This window comes from Muscardinus avellanarius (genome assembly GCF_963383645.1).
Source record: "Muscardinus avellanarius genome assembly, chromosome: 10".
Taxonomy (NCBI): Eukaryota; Metazoa; Chordata; class Mammalia; order Rodentia; family Gliridae; genus Muscardinus; species Muscardinus avellanarius.
The window spans coordinates 94,649,024-94,672,262 of record NC_137796.1 but is presented as its reverse complement, the minus strand read 5'-3'; the positions used below and the strand labels follow the sequence as shown (position 1 = coordinate 94,672,262).

At 49.1% G+C, this 23,239-nt stretch overlaps 1 protein-coding gene across 1 annotated transcript in view; it reads right to left on the bottom strand.

The window, feature by feature from the left end:
* GGA2 (golgi associated, gamma adaptin ear containing, ARF binding protein 2) overlaps positions 1-21,238 on the bottom strand; it is a gene marked incomplete at both ends in the record, with an annotated part of 32,093 nt that extends 10,855 nt beyond the window's left edge. Inside the window, 6 exons of the mRNA XM_080704313.1 lie at positions 1,464-1,567; positions 3,859-3,982; positions 6,100-6,198; positions 7,411-7,486; positions 9,122-9,206; positions 21,139-21,238. Of these exons, the coding sequence (XP_080560439.1) occupies positions 1,464-1,567; positions 3,859-3,982; positions 6,100-6,198; positions 7,411-7,486; positions 9,122-9,206; positions 21,139-21,238 (588 nt within the window). The remainder of the gene's footprint in view (positions 1-1,463; positions 1,568-3,858; positions 3,983-6,099; positions 6,199-7,410; positions 7,487-9,121; positions 9,207-21,138) is intronic.
* Between the last annotated feature and the right edge of the window lie 2,001 nt (positions 21,239-23,239).

The window sequence follows — 23,239 nt, the reverse complement described above, 5'->3', positions numbered from 1 at the left end:
TGCCCGGCTTTACTCTATTTTGAGACAAGATCAGGTGCGTTCAGGGTGGTACGGCCGTAGACAACTCTTTATTTTGAAACAGGGTCTCACTGAGTTCCAAGGGCCTAAGTAGCTGAGGCTGTCCGCGAACCATGATCCTCCGGTCTCAGCCTCCCGAATGCTGGGATTACAAGCGTGCATCATCACGCCCGGCTAGGCACCTGTTGATATGCATAATCCTACCAAGTTGTCACAGCGACACAGTGATGTCAACGATCACCATCCCAACACAACAGATGGCTGCATTTCAAGGACGGGAGGTCTGCATCCCAAGGGGACATCTAGCAAGGTCTGAGGACACTTTTGGTTGTCACACTGAGAGGAGGTGCTACTGGCTCCTGGGTAGAGGCAAGGAGTGCTGTAACACCCAAGAGCTCATAGGACAGACGGCCCCTCCAACTGAGAATTATCAGGCTCACAAGGTCAAGAGTGCTGAGGATGCTGGGCCCCTATGCTCCAGGATGGGAGAGATCCTGGCCTTATTCCAAGACCTAGCAGGTCGTGTGTGTGTGTGTGTGTGTGTGTGTGTGTGTGTGTGTGTGTGTGTGTGTAGAGGGAGCACTGGAGACCAGAGCACAGGAGATCGAGCCCGTGTGTGTGTGTGTGTGTGTGTGTGTGTGTGTGTGTGTGTGTGTGTGTGTGTGTAGAGGGAGCACTGGAGACCAAAGCACAGGAGATCGAGCCCATTCTAGTCCATTTTATTTTTTGTTTGGAAACAGGGTCTCGCCAGGTTGCTGAGACTGCCTTCGAGCTTGTGAGCCGCTTCTCAGCCTCCAAGTAGTGGCATTACAGGGATGTGCCACCACACCCAGCTAGGATGTTATTTTCCTTAGAAGTGGCCCACTTTCCCTAGATCCTGCCCCAAGCAGAGCTACTATAGAGTTATACCTGAGTTCTGGACTAGGATTATATTTTTTTTGGTACTGGGAATTAGACCCAGGAGTATTTTGCCTCTGAGCTACGATGGAACCTTACTTTATTTTTTATTTTGAAACAGGGTTTCGCTAAATTACCATGGGCTGGCCTCAAACCTGTGATCCTTGTGATCCTCCCGCTAGGATTTGGCTATCTTCTCTTCCCTTCCCTTTGATGTCTCGACCCTCTCCTCCACCAGTCCCACTCAATAGCACACACACACTGGACCAGAACAATGAGCCCACAATACGTCCCCCATGGGACAGGCTTTGTAGACCGTCTCCCAGGAACACCTGTGCAGATAGATGGCACAAAGTATGGTCTTTATTATATGGCCCATCCATGAATACATCCAGACCTTTCACTATCTCATGCCTAAGAAGGAACTCACCACCCTAACTCCCCCACACCCTGGCTCAGAGATCATAGGACATTTCACGGAGAGTACCTAGGAGAAGGTGTCGATCAGATGCCATGTCCATCACCGAGGGCAGGGAGGTGCTCCTTACCTTTGACTTTTCTTCATCAGCATCAAAGATGGAGCTCTTGGGCCAGGGAGAAGGTGGGGGTAAGATTTTATCCATTGGTAGCTTGGGGTCTTGCTTTATGATCCCTAAAATACACATTTCACAAAGTTAAGATACAGATAAAAGGAACTAGTGACTCCAGTGAGATCCAGTAAAGTCCATATGCCCCTGGTTCCTGATGCCCACACTAGGAAAATGGTACCATCACCAACCTTAAAAAGATGCACCCAGGGTATGATCGAGGCTCTGTATCATCTGACAGGAGAATCCAGGGAACCACCACAAAGTCAGGGGTATCAGAGCTTGCCCAATTCTAAGGCCTGTACCCTGTGGGCCTTATGCTACCCAAATAATGACCATTTATGTAGCTACATAACCTCCCAGGACCCAGAAATCACACACAATTTTTGAAGCTCCTAAAAATGCTGAGTACACATGACAAGAAAAACAGCCCATCCAGAACCCAGTTCCTTCTTTGAAAGAGCCCAGTAGAGGAATTCAGATTCCCAGGTTCTGGACTGAACACAAGAAGTTGGGAGCAACTAACTCCCACCCTGACAATAAGAATAAAATACTAGCCAATATGCAATTTAACAATTTTTTTCTTTCCTCTTTTTGGCAGGGTGTAAGAGGGGCATAATGAGGACTGAACCCAAAGCATTCTGCATCTGACCTATACCCCCAGCCCTATTTTACTTACTTATTTACTTATTTATTTATTTGTGGTACTTGGGATGAAACCCAGGGGTATTCTACCTCCAAGCTACACCCCAAGTCCTATTTTTTATTTTTTATTCTTTATTTTGAAATAGGGTTTCACTGAATTGCAGAGGGCCTCACTAAGTAGCTGAGGCTGTCCGCCAACTGCGATCTCCCTGTCTCAGTCTCCCAAATGCTGGGATTAAGGCGTGCGCCATCATACCAGGCTTACTTGTTTGTTTGTGGTATTAGGGATGAAACCCAGGGACATTCTACCTCTGAGCTATACCCCCAGCCCTATTTTTTATTCTATTTTATTTATTTATTTATTTATTTTTTTTTTTTTTGGTAGTACTGGGAATGGAACCCAGAGGCTTTCTACCTCTGAGCTCTATACTCAGATCTATTATATATTTTTTTGGTGGTACTGGGGGTGGAACCCAGAGGCATTCTACCTCCGGGTTATACTCCCAGACCTTTTTAAAAAATATTTTATTTGGAAACAGGGTCTCACTAAGTTGCAGAGAGCCTCATTAAGTAGCTGAGGCTGGCTTTGAACCTGTGCAATCCTCCTGTCTCAGCCTCCCAAGCGCGGGGATTACAAGTGTGCACCACCATGCCTGGCTTATTCTTTATTTTGAAACAAGGTCTCACTAAGTTGCAGAAGGCCTCACTAATTAGCTGAGCCTGGCCATGAACCGTGATCCTTCTGTTTCAGGCTCCCAAATGCTGGGATTACAAGAGTGAGCCACCACACCTGGCTTGTTTATTAGAAACAGGGTCTCATTAAGTTATGGAGTTCTCCCTAAATTGCTAAGCCTGGCATTGAACCTGAAACACTCATGTCTCAGCCTCCTAAGTACTGGAATTACAGGCATGTGCCATTGTGCCTGGCTAACAACTTCTCCTGAATGCATGAGAGAGCTGAGATTACAAAGCAACAACCAATTAACCTGAAGTCTAAGAAAAGACAGAGCCTCCAAGGAGCAGCAGGAGGAAACACTAGTAAAAATAACTCAGCTAAAACTGTTCACAAGTTGCTCACAGGCCAGTGGGAACTACAGAGAATATAGAGCCTCTGGAGGCTGCAAAACAAGGGGAGCAGGCTCTCCTCCAGGGGCTCACGGAAGGCTGAAGACCAGGATGGCTGGAGGCCCCACCTACATCCTACAAACAGAAATCTTTAAACTGCAGGAGAAAACCCTGTAGCCCTTCCAGCACTGGACCTTCCACAACAGCAGAAAAAGCAATAAAATCCACCATGCACTCTGGGGCAGGGGCAAGAATTATATTCTTTGAGTGGGGTGGGATCAGGGACAAACCATACCAACACCTAGGGACACGGTGCCCTCCCCCCTGAGCTGCCTCCTACTAGGAGGGGCAGGAGCATGGACAAAGGGGAAGGGGCGAGCAGACCCCGGGAACAACTCCAGCAAATCAACCTCCAACCTCAACACAAGTTACCGCTAGAGGAAGCTGAAGCCTGGCCTGGGGAAGGGGACTAGAGCAAAAGCCCATCTCCAACCCAGCTTCACTACAGCCCACCAGAGGGAAAAGACAATAACCTCAGTTTCTACTGTCCCATACGAGATGGTCACTTTTCGACAAATTACAAGGCATACAGAAAGGAACACCATACTGTTGAGAAGAAATAGAGCATTAGCAATGGCAGTCACACCTTGCTTCTTTAGCATCTGATAGGCGTCTCGGATCTTGATGTCTTCTGGAAACCAGACCGTCCAACTAAAGAGGATTTCAATGACTCTTCCTTTAACCTTTTCTGTGGCCCAGGCCCCCAGGTACTGAAATTAAAGAGAGAGAATTAGAGAGCCAGAAAGGATGTAGGATACTACCTGGCTAACTCTTCTAATAGAGATGCTGTCAAGGCCCAGAGAAATGAGGTGCCGATGGCTGGTTAATAATCAGACGGTACTAGAGGCCAAATTACTTGGCCCTCAGCTGCAGAGCACTTTTTTTTTTTTTTTTTTTGCAGTACTGGGGATGGAACCCAGGGGCATTCTACCTTGGAGCGACACCCCCAGACCTATTTTTTATTCATTATTATTATTATTATTATTATTATTATTATTATTATTATTATTACTTTTTGGTGGTACTGGGGGTAGAACCCAGGAGATTTCTACCTCTGGGCTATACTCCCAGACCTATTTTATATTTTATTTTGAAACAGGGTCTCACTAAGTAGCTTAGGCTGGCTTCGAACCTGTGCAATCCTCCTGTCTCAGCCTCCCAAGCGTGGGGATTACAAGCATGAGCCACCATGCTTGACACTTTATTCTTTATTTTGAAACAGGGTCCCACTGAATTGCAAAGGGCCTCACTAAGTAGCTGAGGCTGTCCATGTACCACGATCCTCCTGTCTTAGTCTCCCAAGTACTGGGATGACAAGCGTGCACCACCACACCTGGCTGCAGAGCACTTTCAGTCTCTGAAACTGGTAACATTAAAGCTCACTCCAGCAGGGCGTGGTGGCGCACGCTTGTAATCCCAGCGCTTGGGAGGCTGACACAGGAGGATCGCACAGGTTCGAAGCCAGCCTCAGCTACTTAGTGAGGCTCTCAGCAACTTAGTGAGACCCTGTTTCCAAATAAAATATAAATAGGTCTGGGAGTATAGCCCGGAGGTAGAAAGCCTCTGGGTCCCACTCCCAGTACCACAAAAAAAAAAAAAAAAAAGCTCACTCCATATGGGACTAGCTCAGAGTCCTTCTAGATCACTGGGGATATTCATTTTTTTGACAGAGGCACTTATAGAATTTTTTTTAACTTTATCTTTTCCACCCTTCCTTGAATAAAGTTTTAAAAACCCATGGATTCCAGGCACAATGGCACATACCTGCAATCCCAATACTTGGGAAACTGAGACAGGAGGATTGCAACTTCCAGGACAGCCTGAGAAATTTAGCGAGACCCTGTCTCAAAATAAAAAGCGCTGGGGTATATTCAAAAAAACAAAAACAACAACAACAACAAAAAAAAAATTGGAAAAACAAAAAAGATGGAAGCCAGGCATGGTAGTGCACACCTATAATCCCAGATACTAGATCACAAGTTTGAGGTCAACCTAGGAAACTTAGCCAGTCCCTACCTCAAAATTTTAAAAAGGGCTAGAGAAGTCAGGCATGGTGGTACATGCCTGTAATCCCAGTACTTGGGAGGCTAAGACAGGAGGAGCTCAGGTTTGAGGACAGCTGCAGTAAGCAGCGAGGCTCTCATCAACCTAGTGATGAGACCTTGTTTCAAAAATAAAATAAAATAGGCCTGAGGATGTAGCTCAGAAGTAGAATGCCCGTAGGTTCAATCCCAGTATCACACACACACAAGAAAGGGCTAGTGATGTAATTGAGCATGGCAGTGCTTGCCTGGTGTGCATGAGGCCCTGGGTTCAATCTCTAGTATGAGGGAGGGAATGACATTTCCTGAGTGAAAAGGTGTCTGGTTATTCACAAGAAACAGCCATAGACCACACCTGGTTCAGAGCAAGAGTGGGCTCAATGCTGGCTACCTGAGAGTGGCACTGCTAAGACAGGTGCCAGGAGGAAGGATGCAGAGGATAAGGGAAGAGGCGGGTGAAACTTAGTCACACCTGGTTATCTCTCAGTATTTCTACCAGGAAATCTGTACCTCTTAAGCCAGAGTTCCTTCCCTCCTTTGGGCTACATATCCCCAAAGTAGGCACACCATGTCCAAGAGGAAATTTGAAAATGCTAACGGTGGTGGGGCGCTGGTCAGCTGATATGCATGACCATCTTCCCAGACCCCGGAGAGGAGACAGCTTTCACATGCACGGCCTCCTTTCATGAGCTGAGAAGGTGAGCAGGTTCTGGCCGTGCGTGGGCCTGCTAGGGCAACAGAAGCTTGAAGACTGGGTAGGGTGACCGCCAATGCCAGGTACTCACTTTTGGTGACAATACTTTGATCAGCTCGTTAAGGAAGCGGAACTTGGCCACCTCACTGTGGAATTTCTCCCCACAGTGGTTCATACACATCTCCAGCACCTGCATAGACACAAGATCCCCATGAGGAGGAAGCCAGTGGCTGGAAGCTGACCTCAGAGCTGATGAGCGCCTGCTGGGACTAGTGGGACTAAGGCTAACTCTTGCTCAGGCTAAAAGGACCCTGAAGTTTTGGAGAAAGGTAGCATTTTCAGATAAAGAAAAAATATTGCCGGCTTAACACTGTTATGTTTGTGCGCAAAAAGTAGCTCAGTGGGAGAGGGGTGTGAGCTCTGAGGCCCCCCACCTGTTAAGATCCTCTGGGCAGGTGAAACTGGTCTGAGGATCACCCCCTCCCACAGGGGGAGTCTGGCATGCACTGCCAAGAAACACCCTGCCAGAGGTTACCACTGGCCCTCAAGAGGCAAGATGGGCCTGCACAGGTCACCTTGGTCCACACTGTGGTTTTCCAGTATGTCAAATCAGTTACCAACTTAAAACAAATCTTAATTGACTTTATTTTCTATTCTAGAATTGGGCGACATTTTGTTTCATAAAACAATAAATGTTAGGCCAGGCATGGTGGCACACACTTGTAATCCCAGTACTTGGGAGGCTGAGACAGGAGGATCACACAGGTTCGAAGCCAGCCTCAGCTACTCAGTGAGGCTCTCAGCAACTTAGTGAGACCCTGTTTCCAAATAAAATAGAAAATAGGTCTGAGAGTGTAGCCTGAAGGTAGAAAGCCTCTGGGTTCCATCCCCAGCACCACTAAATAAATAAATAAATAAATAAATGTTCTCAGCAACACTTAAATATTTAGAGAATTCATACAGATATCTGGACTACTGGTTTCTCTTTAGAAAACAAAAGCTCTAACAGCACTGGGCCCAAATTCAGGCCTGGCAATGGCCGCGGGGCCCGGGCTGCAGCTGCCCTCCATAGACAGGCATGTGCGGGCACCTTCTGGGGTCCCTCACGTGTTACTCGTCTGGCCCTGTGGGCATCTGAACTCGCCAGCCCTAGTGTAAGAAGGGCATGTGGAAATAAAGCCTTCCTTTTCTTCTAAATGCTGCTCTGCAGAAACAGATCTGTGACGGGCACCCTGCCCAGCACGCCCGTCATCCTGTGGTTCAAGCCTGGGAAGGTGAACCTCTCAGATGCCCGCCCTCCCCGCCCCGCTGGGAAGGCCTGCAGTGGAGGCAAAGATCCCTCAGCACTCTTTCTTTCCTGTCAGGACAGGAAAGCTCAGGTGGAGAGGCGAGCCACACTTACCGTCAAGGCATAAAGAGCCTCCTTCTCTTGTGGAGACTGGATCTTGTGGGCCAGAAGCCAAGGTGCATGCGTTGGGCTGAGGAAAACAGAAAGACCTGGACTCTGGGTGGGCAGGAAAACACTAACCAATCCAAGTAATCAGGCTTAGTAAAGTCCCCTGTCCTCCAGCAGCTGGGGTCCAAAAGCAGAGGTGGAATGAGACTGGCACCCAGGCCAGGCATGAGCCTCCATCAGGGACCACTCGCCCACCCTTGCTACACCTGCGGCTCACCATCTCCCCTCTCTCAGGCCAGGCGGTCGCCCCTCAGCCACCCCACCCTTAGATCCCAAGCTGAGCAGCGCAGCCCAGAACCACATGCATGCAGATCAGCGCTGTGGTAGCTGCTCAGGGAACACTAGATCAAGCCCTGGGCTCACTTCCACAAGAGCTGAACATTTAGCACTATGCAGGTTACACATCTGGATGAATGACTTGGTTCTTCAGTTCCTATCCAAGGGATTTGTGCCACCCTACCCTGGGCTGCAGATGCAGCTCAGTGATAGAATATAAGCTGTAAGGTCCTGGGTTCAATCCCCAGGAATGCAAAAATTAAAAAGCAAGATGAGTACGGTGGGGCACAGCTGTAATCCCAGATACTCTGGAGACTGAGGTGGGAGGTCACTTGAGCCCAGAAACACCAGCCTGGGCAATATGGGGAGACCCCATCTCAAAAAACAAATAGCTGGGCACAGTGCAGCATGCTTATTATCCCAGCTACTCAGGAGCCTGAGGCAAGAGGATGGCAAGTTCCAGTCCAGCCTGGGCAGTTTATGGCTACCCTGTTTCAAAATAAAATTCAATAAGAATGGTTAAGTTATAGTTCATTTTTTTGGTTTGTTATTGATATTGGGGATGAAACCCAGGGCCATTCTGCCTTCAAGCTACACCCCTAGCCCAATTTTATTCTTATTTATTTATTTATTTATTTATTTATGGGGGGGGGTGGAACCCAGGGGTTTTCTACCTCCGGGCTATACTCCCAGCCCTATTTTATACTTTATTTGGAAACAGGGTCTCACTAAGTTGCTAAGAGCCTCACTAAGTAGCTGAGGTTGGCTTCGAACCTGTGCAATACTCCTGTCTCTGCCTCCCAAGCGCTGGAATTACAAGCGTGCGCCACCACGCCCTGCTATCCTTTTATTTTTGGTGGTACTGGGGCTCCTGGAAGCTGTTCTACCTCTGGGCTACACTCCCAGACCTATTTTTTTTAAATTTTTTTTTTAATTTGGAAATAGGGTCTCTTAAGCCTGGCTTAAGGCTGCCTTCGAACCTGTGCGATCCTCCTGTCTTCGCCTCCCAAGCTCGGGGATTACAAGCATGCGCCACCATGCCCAGCTATCCTTTTATTTTTAAACAGGGTCTCATTAAGCTGCAGAGGGCCTCCTCGCTAAGTAGCTGAGGCTGGCCGAGAACCTACGATCCTCCTGTCTCAGCCTCCTAAGTACTGAGAGTACAAGTGTGTCACCATTCCTGGCTGTAGCTCAGTTTTCCAGTGCCCCACGTTCAATCCCCAGTACAGCAAAAATAAAACAAAACAAAGCAGGAATTTGCTACTTTTAGAAAGATAGATTGTGGAGGGGGGGGGGGGACAGTGGAAGGAATCCCAACTAGACAAGAGTGCCAGGGGACAAAGGGTGTGCTGAGTCGGGGGTGCTCGTGAAGTCACCTTACCCATTGGGGTCAGTGTTCACCTGCTCACAGAAATTCTGGATAGCAGACCAATCCTGTTCCGACACACTTGGGTCTGTGGCTTTGTCTGTCAAGGAAATAAACACTAAGTTAAAGACAGCACAATGAAAAGAAACTCACAACCCTCTGCATACACATGGGCACGAGGCCATGGCACTGCCCTCTGTGGGACCAGATCAGTGGGCAGGCGGCAGGAAGGGCCTGGGGTCACGTCTGTGTAGTTCTCCACCGTCAAACAGTGTGCCCTCGCCGAACACTTGCTGAATGAATGAATGAATGAATGAATGAATGAGCACATTAATTAATAAGCAACCGCCCTGGATGGGAGCCCACTGCGAGTGCAGAGGCTGGCCTGATGCCTTCTCCAGGCTGCCAGGACTACCCACACGGCCCTGCTACATGGACGGCGCGGCCAGCACCTGGGAGGAGGCCTGCTTCTTAGCTCTGTGACCGGAGGACAAGACCCTCTGGTCTTCCCTGCAACTCCCTCACGCCCCTCTCTCCCATGAAACACGGCCAGTCCCAACAGAGCAGCTCTTTCAGGCTCTCGAAATGGAGGTGAAGTCTCAGGGTTGTAGTCTTTTGTTTTTGGTACTAGGATGGAACCCAAGGGCATTCTACGTCCAAGCTTCACCCCTCCCCTGCCTTTTTATTATTATTTTTTTTTTTCAGAACTAGGGGTTAAACTCAGGGGCATTCCACCTCTGTGCTATACTCCCAGCCCTATTCTTTCTTCTCTATTTTTTATTTTATTTTTTTTGCAGTACTGGGAATGGAAACCAGGGGCATTCTCCTTTGAGCAACATCCCCAGCCCTATTTTTTTTTTTTTTTATTATTTCTATTTTCAAACAGGGTCTCACTCAGCTGTGAAGAGCCCTGCTTAGTAGCTGAGGCTGTCAGTGAACCGCGATCCTCCAGTCTCAGCTTCCCAAATGCTGGGATTACAAGCGCGCACCACCGTGCCCGGTTTTTATTTTTTCTTCCTTCCTTCCTTCCTTCCTTTATTTTTTTGCGGGTCTGGGGATGGAACCTAGGGGCATTTGACCTCCAAGCTACATCCCCTGCCCCATTTTTTTCTTTATTTTGAAACAGGGTCGCACTAAGTTGCAGAGAGCCTCACTGAGTAGCTGAGGCTGTACGTGAACTGTAATCCTCCAGTCTCAGCCTCCCGAATGCTGGGATTACAAGCGTGCATCACTACGCCTGGCTTCTTCTTTATTTTGAAACAGGGTCTCACTATGTTATGGAGGGCCTCACTAAATTGCTGAGGCTGGCTGTGAACCTGTGATCCTCCTCTTTCAGCCTCCCAAGTACTGGGATTGCACACATATGCCACCATGCTCATCTTATTATTTTTACTTTTTGAAACAGGGTCTCATAAAATTGCTGAGGGTCTTGCTAAATTGCTAAGATTGGCTTTTTAAACCTGAAATCCTCCAGTTTCAGCCTCCCAAATACTGGGATTACAAGCAAGGGCCACCAGGTCCAGCTGGGATAGTATTTTCAATGTTATTATTTCTCTGTACCAAACATCTACTCCACGCCTCTCAAAATCCTATCTAAGAGCCCAGTGTGATGGTGCAGATGGGGGCGGGGGGCGCGGGAATCCTACTGAAAAGACTCTGAATGCCCATCTCTTCTAGAAAACCTCCCTTGCCCTGGCCCCTAATTTCCCTCCCTTCTGATGACTCCATCCACAACCTTTAGGAACTGTTCTCACTACAGTCACATTTGTGTCATGTGGAAGTCCTGTGTCTGGACAGTGACACTCAAGGGCCACACCCACTGACTCCATTCTAAAGGCAGAGAGCCCAGGAGTCCCCGTCCCTGCTGCCCTCTCACAGACACTTCTCGGGTCTTTTCCTCTCCCACACCCTTCCTCAGAACTCTAGCATTTACTACCACCATCACCCTTCTATGGTGAGGCTCCAGCTCCATCCTTTTTAGTCACAAGGCCCTGGGACTCTCAGAATCTCAGTTTCAACTATAAAATGAGGAACAGAGTACCTTCTTCACGGGATTGGCATGTGGTTAGGAGTGTCTACAGTGCTCAACACAGCAGCACAAAGTATTGATAAAGGGCGCTCATCTTTCTTTTTTTTAATACTGCGAATTGAACCCAGGGGAATTCTACCTATGTGCTATACCCCAACATCTTTTTATTTTGAAACTGGTTCTAACTAGGTTGCTGAGAGTATCATTATGTTGCCGAAGCTGGCCTCGAACCTGGGATTCCTTCTGTCTCAGCCTCACAAGTACTGGGATTATACAATTATGTGTCGTGCCCAGCTTAGCTCATATTATTCTTATTTTAATAATGGTTTCTAGAGCCCGGCGTGTTGGCGCACGCTTATAATCCCAGCGCTTGGGAGGCGGAGACAGGAGGATCACACAGGTTTGAAGTCAAACTCAGCTACTTAGTGAGGCTCTCAGCAACTTGGTGAGACCCTGTTTCCAAATAAAGTATGAAATAGGTCTGGGAATATAGCCCAGAGGTAGAAAAGCCCCTGGGTTCCACCCCCAGTACCGCACACATACACACAAAATAATAATAATGATTTCCAGCCAGGCGTGGTGGCACGTGTTTTTAATCCCAGTACTTGGGAAGCTGAATCAGGAAAATTGCAGGTTTGAGGAGACACTCATCAACTTAGCAAGACCCCGTTTCAAACTAAAATAAAAAAAGGAATGTGGGTTTAGCTTGGAGGTAGAATGTCCCATATTATAATATGTCCCCAGCACCATATTAAAAAAAAATCTCTGAAGCCGGGAATGGTGGCGCATGCTTGTAATCCCTGCGCTTGCGGCCAGGTGGAGACAGGAGGATCGCGCACATTCGAAGGCAGCCGCGCTGGCTTAAGAGACCCTGTTTCCAAAAATAAAATAGATCTGGGAGTATAGCCCGAAGGTAGAAGGGCTTCCAGGAACCCCAGTACCACCAAAAAAATAAAATAAAATAAAATAAATAAATAAAAATCTCTGCCTTTTCTGTAAAAAAATAAAAAATTATACACACACATAGACACACACACACACACACACACACACACAGACACACACACACACGACTATTTTCACCCAAGAAGAATAAACCCCTTGATGGTAGGAATCATATTTCCCACAGTGTTCAGCACAGAGCCCATTGGTACAACATACAGATGCCTCTTCACTTGGGATGAGGTGGCGTAAGGATTCCAGTAATCTCTCAGGTCAAAAAATTGTAAGCTGAACAGGGACCATTTGTAGATACTCAAACACATGAACTAAAGCAGCGACTGTCAGATTCTGGTCTCAATCATCCCAAAGTAATTCTACACCAGGTAAGCTACAGGTCCATTCACTGCACGGTCAAGGCTGACGGGGCAAAGGCATTCTGACCTTCACGTGTGACTGCGCCCAGAGGCAGGCAGGGCCGAGGCCTGCAGAATCCAGTCCGCCTCCTCCCCTGCTGCCCAGGGAAAAGACACAGCCCCAAAGGTACCAGGTTTCTCAAAGAAAGGAAGAAACCTCCTGAGGTCAAGTCACATTCCATGCCCTTAGCCAATGCAAAGCAGCATAAAGATCTACAAAATGTAGTGTCTTCTTAACTTGCTAGATGTATCTTGTATCACGAAATTCACTCAAGGTATAGCACGGCCCCAAAGGAAGAGTACTAGTAACGGCTATTTTGTATTTGGGCCAGGCAGCATGCCTGGGGGTGCTCAGAACAACTGAGTTTGGTACTATCATCTCACTGTCTTACAGATAAGGAAACATGCCCAGCCACAGAGCAAGAGAACAGTAGAAACAAAAACTGGGTCCCTGGTCTGCTGCCTCCCGGCGGAGCTGAACAGGGACCATCTGTAGATTTTCAACGGCTCTCCTGGGAAACCCGTCAGTTCCTGGACATGGGCAGGGCAGGGCCGCTCTCAGGAAGACTTGGCTTCTTTTTCTCGGTTATACTCGGGTCCACCTCGCTCAACTCCCCATGCTCAGCTCCTACAGTACACTTGGCGGAGACGTCTCCTGAGCGAAGGAAGGATTCGTCTTTTGCTCTGCAGACTTTGGCCAGCTGTCTGGATGCACTGCCGCTGCCAGGAGAAGGCTATTTCAGTTCTGAAATAAGTAGGTCTCTGAACACATAATCCCAGCCTGCAAAAGCTATTTCAGAGGCCTCGAGCAGCTCCAGAGAAAACGACCTCCCAGATGACCAGCAGCTGGGTCTGAAGAGGCCCCAGTGACTGTCCAGGTCTGCCTGACACCAATCTGAGCCAAGGAGTAGCTGGGGCCTGAAAAGGGCCTGGTCAGGGCAAAGCTGGAAGGACCCCTCTCTGTTCTACGACTGACACACCATAGCCTTCTCAGGACACAGAGCTTGGTTGGCTGCCCCCGACTCCACGGTGGTCTACTGAGCTGGCACTTGGCGGGGACGAAGGGTGCCAAGATACCCGACTCCATATGGTTGTTTAGTAGAAGCAGCGTCTTTCATGATTCACTCAAGTCGGCCATTCTTAATACCTCTGACCCTGTGGCCGACTTAAGAAAACAGCTGAGACCTCCAGCTGCGAGTGAACTGGCTCATCTGAGAGCAGCTAATTCAGAAGCCAGATCACCTCACACAGCTGCCAACTAACCGCCGGGGTCATGACAAGGCGCCAAGACTGGGGCAGGCAGTCACCCAGGGGTGGATCTGATCCTTTAGCAGTGTGCTCTGCATAGGGAGTCCTTCCCTAGGGGTACACACAGACCTACAACCCAAAGCCACTCAACTCCATACACATGAAAACCTGCTCATATCCATCGTGAGAATGTCCCAAGCTGGACTCAGAGACAGAAGAACAGCTCAGTCCACAGGGTGCTGAGAACAGAAACAGACTGCAATGCAGACCTCCCCAGGGCCCTGGGCTGGGAGAGAGGCTACACATCCTGGGAGCCGGGCCAGGCGGAAGAACAACAGGGTTTACCAAGCAGTCAATCTTTACCGGCTGCTGCCTCCCTGGCAGCTCTAGCAGAGCTTTACTCCAGATTTGGAGACCAAAGGGATTCTGTGCTCTTAAAAATGGCACAAGACTGGCAACACCTGTGCTCCTACCAACGGGGGACTAGTAAAATGACACAATCACAAAGGGCATGTAAAACTTTTCATTAACAAGGCAGCCTGCTATACAAAAAGTCATGTGGAACAATGATCAAAACATACTAAGTAAACTGAGTGTGGTGGTGCACGCTTGTAATCCCAGCATTTGGGAGGCTGAGATGGGAGGATCACAGTTTGAGGACAGCCTCAGCTATTTAGTGAGGCCCTCTGCAACTCATGAGACCCTGTTTCAAAATAAAGAATAAAAAATAGGGCTGGGAGTGTAGCTCGGAGGTAGAATGCCCCACGGTTCCATCCCCAGTACTGTGTGTGTGTGTGGGGGGGAAATATATATATGCTAAGTGGAAGGTGAGTTGCAAAATAGAATGCAAAGATGCAGTTCCCTCCCTCCCTCCCTCTCCCCACCCCCCCCCCACACACACACGGTACTAGGACTGAATTCAAAGGCATTCTACCAAAAGTACACCCCCAGCCCTTTTTAATTTTTTTAATTTTGAAACAGGGCCTCGCTAGGTTGCTGAAGCTGGTGTTGAACTGCCATCTGTCTGTCTCAGCCTCCCAAGGACTGGGATTACAGACATGTGCCCCCATGGTGCACCACCATGCCCAGCTTGCTGTTTACATTTTAAAAGCATGTTTCTAGGAACAGTTTCCTGACACTCCTTTGGTGAACCACCTTCTCTCTTGTACTACGGAACAAACCCAGGGACATTCTACCTCCGAGCTATACCTTCATTTTCATTTTTTTGCATTTTTCTTTCTTTTTTCTTTTTGTTACGGGGGATGGAACCTACGGGCATTCTACCTCCGAGCTACACCCCAGCCCTGTTTTTTATTCTTTATTTTGAAACGGGGTCTCATTGAGTTGTGGAGGGCCTCACTCAGTAGGGAAGGCTGGTCTCAAACCGTAATCCTGCTGTCTCAGCCTCCCCAATGCTGAGATTACAAGCTTGCGCCGCCAAGCTCATTTTCATTTTGAAACGGGGCTTTGCTAAGTTGCTGAGGTTGGCCTTAAATCTGTGATCCTCCAGTCCCCGCCTCCCAAGGTGCGGACCACAGGGCCCAGCTCTTTTCCCAATCCTAGGTCCAACATTCAGCTGGGTCTGATAACCCTCCTCACCTTCAATTCCAGGGATGGCCGCCCCACCTCAGGTCTGACAATCTTCCTATCTCTTCCCTTTTGGTCCTGATTCTGAGAGGGACACACAACCCAAGCTGGATTACCAGGCAGGAGAATTGTAACTTTCACAAATCAATGGGAAAAGTAAATTATTTTTGCAAAACAAAGTAAAGAAAATCCCCCCAAATAAATAAACCTTGGTGATGTCATGGATTTAATTAGTGGACTTTCTTTTAGTGAGCCAGTTTATCGGTCACTTACTATATACCATAGAAAGGCACTATTTTAAGTACTTTACATATATTACATCTTTGATCCAACAACCTTAAGGAGGAATTATTACTACTATCTCCATCTTAAAGATACTGCTTGCTAGGTGTAGAGGTACAGGCCTGTATTTGGGAGGCTGACACAGAAGGATAGCAGATTTGAGGTCAGCCTCAGCAACTTTCAAAATAAAGACTTTAAAAAGATTATTTCAAAATAAAAGGAGCTGGGGTGTGGCTCAGAGGCAGAACACCCCACGGTTCAATCCTTAGCACTCGCCACTATGCTTGCATACATGCAGGAATGCATGCGTGCACGCGTGCACACACACAGCTTGTCCAGGCAAGATCTGCCAATGACCCCACCTAGAATGACCTCCTTCTCTAACCTGCCCATACCAGAACGCACCCCCCTTCCAATACACTCCTGCCCTGGCCACACCATGAAACCCTTCACCCCCTCCTCTCCTTCCACTGGACAGCCACCCGCCTACCCTCAACAAATCCGGTTTAAGCCGTAGTTCACGCTCTCTGCTCCCACTCCCAGAGGGAAATGCCATACGACAGCCACAAAGACTGCAGTGCGCATTTCCAGTGGCAGTCAGCACTCTGCAACGCCAACACAGAGGACTCGTAAGAAGGGCAGAGGTGTGCCTGCTCCACTGCTCGGCCCCCGCCAGGGAGATCCAGCAGCAACTTCTGAGGGCATTTCTGGTTTAGGACCAAGAAGAGAAGGCATGCTACTGGTAGGTAGTGGGTCAAGGCTGGAGGAGATGTGGCTAAACTTTTTTTTTTTTTTTTGCTGTACTGGGGATTGAACCCAAGGGCATCTTACCTCTGAGCAACACTCCCAGCCCAATTTTTTATTCTTTATTTTGAACCAGGGTCTCACTAAGTTGCAGAGGGCCTAAGTAGCTGAGGCTGTCCGTAAACCACGATCCTCCAGTAAACCACGATCCTCCAGTCTCAGACTCCCAAATGCTGGGATTACAAGCATGTGCCACCACGCCCAGTTTTAAATTTTATTTTTTTGCAGTACTAGGAATGGAACCCAGGGGCATTCTACCTCTGCGCTACATCCCCAGCCCTATTTTTTATTCTTCATTTTGAAACAGGGTCTCACTGAGTTGCAAAGGGCCTAAGTAAGTAGCTGAGGCTGGCCGTTAACCATGATCCTCCTGTCTCAGCCTCCCAAATGCTGGGATTATAAGCATGCACCACCACGCCCGGCTTGAAGTTTTATTTTGAAAGAGTCTCCATAAATTGCCCAGTCTGGGTTGGAACTAACAATCCTTCCTGCCTCAGCCTCCTGAGCAGCTGGGATTACAAGCGTGCACCACCATGCCCTGCTTCCCGTGGCTAAACACCTTGCAGTGTGCAGCACAGCCCACCACAACGTGAAATGATCAGGCCCAACAGGCCAAGAATGCAGAGGTTGAGAAACCCCGATCTCAGGTGTCAGTGAGTTCCCTTCTGCGTCTCTTCCCAGCCACTGCGGCCTTCCCCTAATGCCCTGCTGCCCCGCAGACCCTGGCACTCATGTGGCGAGGCAACAGCAAAGGAGTCTGCACGTGCAATCATCTTTCTCTCCTGCAGATACTCAGAAACAAAAGCTGCACTTCCTCTTGGTGGGGCCACGCCACCCTTCCTGCTCTACCTCTGGCCTCCTCCTGCACCTTTAGGACCCTCTGCAGTGGACAGAACACAGCCCTAGCATTGAGGCAGGGCGGCTCCCCAAAGGAACATCAGCACAAGGCAGGGCTCACATGTCCTCTTATTTATTTATTTACTTTTATTTTTTTGGTGGTGGTGGTACTGAGGACGAAAGCCAGGCATTCTACCTCTATGCTACATTCTCAGACTTTTTTTTTTTTTTTGAAACAGGGTCTCAGTAAGTTGCAGAGGGCCTTGCTAAGTTGCTGAGGCTGGCTGCAAACCTGCAACCTCCTGTCTCAGCCTCCCAAGTCCTGGGATAACAAGTGTGCACCACCAAAGCCAGCTTCTTCCCACGGTTCTATTTGGCTTGACCTTTCCCAAATTACTTTTCGAAGTAATTTTAAAAACTTAAAATACATGAAAAGATGTTCTTCATCACTGGCCATCAGGGAGATGCAAATCAAAACTACACTGAGATTCCATCTAACCCCAGTCAGAGTGGCAAGCATAAAGAAATCAAATAACAACAAATGCTGGCGAGGATGTGGGGAAAAAGGAACTCTTTTACACTGTTGGTGGGAATGCAAACTAGTTCAGCCACTATGGAGATCTGTGTGGAGATTCCTAAGAAAGGTGGGAATAGATCCACAATATGATCCAGCTCTACCACTCCTGGGTATTTTTCCAAAGGGGTTGAATTCAGAGAACTATAGCAACATATGCATACCTATGTTCATAGCAGCACAATTCGTAATAGCCAAAATATGGAACCAACCCAGATCTCCATCAACAGATGAATGGATAGCAAAACTGTGGGGAATACACACAATGGAATTCTATTCAGCCATAAAGAACAAAATTATATCATTTGCAAGAAGATGGAAAGTCCTGGAGAACATTATGTTAAGTGAGATCGGCCAAGCACAGAAGGAGAAGGTACGTATGTTTCCTCTAATATGCCCAAAATAGGGAACACAGAGGATACCAGTGGGACTCCAGATAATGGAGGGGAAATATCAGCAAAGTTTGAATGGAAAGATAGAAGAGAAGGAAGGCTGATCTTGATTAATGAGGGTCTACATTCGAATATGTGTAAAATTATGAATATGACATGGATACCCTGGACAACCATTGGTGGGAGGGGGGAGGGGAAAACGGGGGCGGGAAGAGGGCACCAAATATAGTTTAAATGCACACCATTTATGTTCAGTAAAAAATTTGTTAAAAAAAAAAACTTTAAAAAAAAACCCCAAAACCCAGAGAGTTCACATAGAGATTCTAGCCCTCTCTGAAAAACCTAGCAACTCTGGGAATCACATCAGAAGATTGGAGCTGAAGACCCCTCTTCTTAGGCAGCCTTATTCCAGACACTCCCTCTATGGCCTCTGGGTCAGCTGTTATTTGTTGCCCCTGCCCCTCCAATCTAAGCCCGCTGCTCTCCACGGCTCCATATACACAGCCTTCCAAATCACCTCTGCTCTCCTTTATTTACCCCTAAGATCTCTCATTAATAACCTTCCAGTTACCAAATTCAAAATCCACATTAGCCAGGCATGGTGGCGCATGCTTGTAATCCCAGTACTCGGGAGGCTGAGACAGAAGGATTGCAGGTTTGTGTCCAGCCTCAGCAACTTAGTGAGATCTGTTAAAAAAAAAAAAAAATAGAGCTGAAGGTGTAAGTTAGAGGTAGAATGGCACTGAGTTCAATCCCTAGTGCCAAAAATAAAATAAATAAATAAAACAAAATAAAGTAGGGCTGAGGGTGTAGCTCAGAGGTAGAATGCCCCCAGGTTCCAATACCTACTACCCCCCAAAGAAAAAAACACACACTTCTTCTATGTTGTACTTTTTTTTTTTTTTTTTTTTGCGGTACTGGGGATGAAACCCAGGGGCATTCCACCTCCGAGCTACACCCCTAGCCCTATTTTTTATTCTTTATTTTGAAACAGGGTCTCACCAAGTTGCAGAGGGCCTCACAAGTTGCTAAGGCTGTCTGCGAACCCGCGATCCTCCTGTCTCAGCCTCCCGAATGCTAGGATTACAAGTGTGCACCACCAGGCCCAGCTTTGTACTCCATTTTTAAGCATCAAAGCTACCAGCCACTCTCCTCCTTTGGTATCTGTTTCCCTTCACATGTTGGGGGTCCTGGCCCTCCATCTCAAACTTCTGCCCTTCACGTGCACACCTGGGTGGGGGGGGGGCAGGCTCACTGCCCAAGGACCAAGACTCCCAAGCCACACCTCTGGCCTGAGCCTCCAGGAGAACTCAGCCTAAACCTACTGCACCCGCATTTGCATTTGCAAGGCCACAACTCCACTGGCTCCTCCTCGCAGGGGAGGCACAGGTGACCATCAAGCCTTGAGCTCCATACCTGCGCTCATCCTCCTCTCCGGCCTCACATTCCAAAACATCACGACGGTTGACTGTGTTTAATGGTTTTTACCAACCTCCATGGCCTTTGTCCTAGCACAGCCCCTAAGCACTTATCAACAGGGCCTTTTTATCTACTCTCGAGCCTCAAGTCTCACCTTCTCTCAACAGTGTGGAAGCGGGGCTTGGTAGCACGCTCGTGTAATTTCAGTACTTGGGAGGCTGAGACAGGAGGATCGCGGGTTCGCAGACAGCCTTAGCAACTTGTGAGGCCCTCTGCAACTTGGTGAGACCCTGTTTCAAAATAAAGAATAAAATATGGGGCTGCGGGTGTAGCTCAGAGGTAGAATGCCCCTAGGTTCCATCCACAGTACCCCCAATAAATAAACAATTTGGCTCCACAGCACTGCAGCAATTTTTTAGGCTTACTAGATCAGATTCTCCTACTGAAATTCCCAACAGTTCCCCCTCCATGCGGAATCAAATAGCAATCCCCTCCTTGCAGCATACACAACCCCTGACAATATTGCCCCAGTCAGCGAATGGGGGGCGGGGGGGGGGCACCCCTTTCCGGGTTCGCGCCCCACAGGCTCTGCACGCCAGCGGGCTGACCTACTTGTGCTTCCCAGAATGCCCCGCACTGTCTGGTCCTCGTCTTCAGTCCGGGGCACTTTCCACCACCTGGAATGTCCATTGTCCACTCAAACACTATGTCTGCCCTTACAAGCTCCAGGTAAATAATTCTAACCCGCGCACACTAGGCAAATGCCCCTCCTCCCCAGCTGTTAGCAAGGTCAGCCAGCACCCCGAGAAAATTGCCTTTGTGAGCCAGGATCGTGTGTTCCGCACCGCAGGACCACCCTCCCCCCCAGCACTTCGCAGAGTCGCAGGGAGGACCTACACAACAAGTCTGGGGCGGGGCATACAGCTTGGTGGTAGAGCCTTTGCCTAAAGATCACGAGGCCCCCGGTTCGATATGGGGGGTGGGGGGAAAGTCAGGCCAACCGGGCGTGGTGGCGCATCCTGTAATCCCGGTGCTTGGGAGGCCGAAACATGAGGATCGCGGGTTTGAGGTTAGCCTCAACAAATAACGAGACTCTCATCAACAAGGCGACCCTCTGGTTCAAATCAAAATAAAACAGGGCTGGGGGTGTAGGCCAGAGGTAGAACGCCCTTGGGCTCAGGACCACAAATGAGGAAGAAAGCTGGCAAGCTTAAACACGCCAAAAGGCAGCAGCCAGATGGAGACCTGGCTCGGCCCAAACAGACCTGCGAGAGGCTGCATCTGTGCACACTCGCCGGCCTAAGCCCCGGTGTCCCCGGCTCCCGGCCCGGGTGGTCACAGCCGAAGCCATCCCTGGGGTCGGGATGGGGGCTAAGGGCGGCAGACGCGCTTCCCGCTCGGCGCTCGGCTCAGAAGAAACGCGCGCGCTGCAGCCGTCTGGCCGGGGCCGCCTCCGCTCGGAGGGGAGCGGCCCGGCGCGTCGCCCCCGCGGCCCCGCTACTCACTGAGCCACAGCTCCAGCGCCGCCGCCGGCCCCGGGGGGCCCTCCGCCGCCTCGGCCCCCGCCGCCGCCCCGGCGCCCGCCGCCACCGCCGTCGCCGCCATCGGCCCAGCCCCCGCGCTGCGCGGCCGCCTGGCGCGCTCCCGGGCTGCCGACGCGGCGGGCGGGCGCGGGCACGTGACGGGGCGGGGCCTGCGGGCCACGCCCACCGGGCCACGCCCCCGCGCCAGAGCCCGGGGAGGAGGAGGATGCAGGGGTCGCTCCCAAGACCACTAGCTAGGTCACAGCCCCGCAAGTTGACCTCGCGAGGGCTGCAGAAGTGGGGGTGCCGGCTAAAACACAGGACGGCCGGTTAAGTGCCAATCTCAGATAAAGAATCGGGTTCTTCCCCCCCAGGCGCGGTAGCAGACACCTGTAATCCCGGGACATGGGAGGCTGAGACGGGAGGATGGCAGGTTCGAAGCCAACATGAGCAATTTAGCGAGACCTTGTCTCAAACTTAAAAAAACTAAAAGGAGTAGGAGTGCTGTGCAGAGGTAGAATTTCTCCCGATGTGGAGGCTGAGACAGGAGGATTCAAGGTTCGAAGCCGGCCTCTGCAACTCAGGGAGCTCCTGTCTCAAAATAAAAATTAAAAGGGCAGCCGGGTGTGGTGCACACGCTTCTAGTCCCAGTACTTGGGAGGCTGAGACAGGAGGATGGCAGGTTTGCCAATAACCTTGGTTATGTAGTGAGGCCCTCTGTAACCTAATGAGACCCTACCTCAAAATAAAGCATAAAAAATAGGGCTGGGGGTGTAGCTCAGAGGTAGAATGCCCCTGGGTTCCATCCCCAGTACTGGAAAAAAATAAATAAAACCACAAAGGACTAAAAAGGCTGGTGGGTTAGCTGTGGATAAAATGCCCCTTGGTTCAATCCCATTACCCACCCACAATAAAATAATAAAAAGTGCTGGGGGTGTAGCTTGGAGGTAGAATGCCCTGGATTCAACTCAGAGCACAAAACAAAATGGAGAGACAGAGAAAGACAGACATTGTTTTAGCTTTGTGTTTTGTAGTGCTGGGGATTGAACCCAGGGTTATTCTACACCTCCAGCACTTTTTAAATTTTGAAACAGGGTGTCCCTGAGTTGCTGAGGGCCTTGCTAAATTGCTGAGGCTAGTCTTGAATCTGTGATCCTCTTTTTTTTTTTTTTTTTTTTTTGGCGGGTCGGGGTTGGAACCTAGAGGCATTTGACCTCCGAGCTACACCCCCTGCCCTATTTTTAATTTATTTTGTTCTTTATTTTTTGAAACAGGGTCTAAGTTGTGGAGGGCTTCACCAAGTAGCTGAGGCTGTCTGCAAACTGCGACCCTCCAGTCTCCGCCTCCGGAATGCTGGAATTACAAGTGTGCGCTACCACAGCCCTCCGAGTACTGGGATTATAGGCATGTACCACCAGGCCAGGCTCTTTTAGCATTTTTTTATCCAGGAGGGTCTTCCCAGACCACATTTTCTAAAATGATACTTCTCCCCCTGGAAACACACAGACCCTCTGCTTTATTTTTTCTATAATAGGGTATGCCATCAACTTAACAGGCAGTGGCTTATTTTGTGAAAGCCTACTTTTCCCCCCCAAAAAAAAGTAGGTCATGATTCTCATAGGCTACAAAATGAACCCAAGTTAAATATTTTCTGCAATTAAATGGGGAAACCAAGGAGATGTTGTAATCTGTCCACAAGGGAAGTCAAAGGGCAAATTTACTTATGTGTGGCACTGGGGATCGAACACAGGGGTGTTCTACCTCTGAGTTACACCCTCGGTCCTATTTTATTTTTTTTAAAACAGGTCTTGAGCCAGGCGTGGTGGCGCACTTGTAATCCCAGCATTCGGGAGGCTGAGACCAGATGATTGCGGTTCGCGGACAGCCTCAGCTACTTAGTGAGGCCCTCTGCGACTCGGTGAGACCCTGTTTCAAAATAAATAGTAAACAGTTGGGCATCCGGTGTAGCTTGGAGGTCGAATGCCTCTGGGTTCCATCCCCAGACCCACACACACACACACACACACACACACACACACACACACACACAAAAGAATAAAAAATAAAACAGGATCTCGCTAGG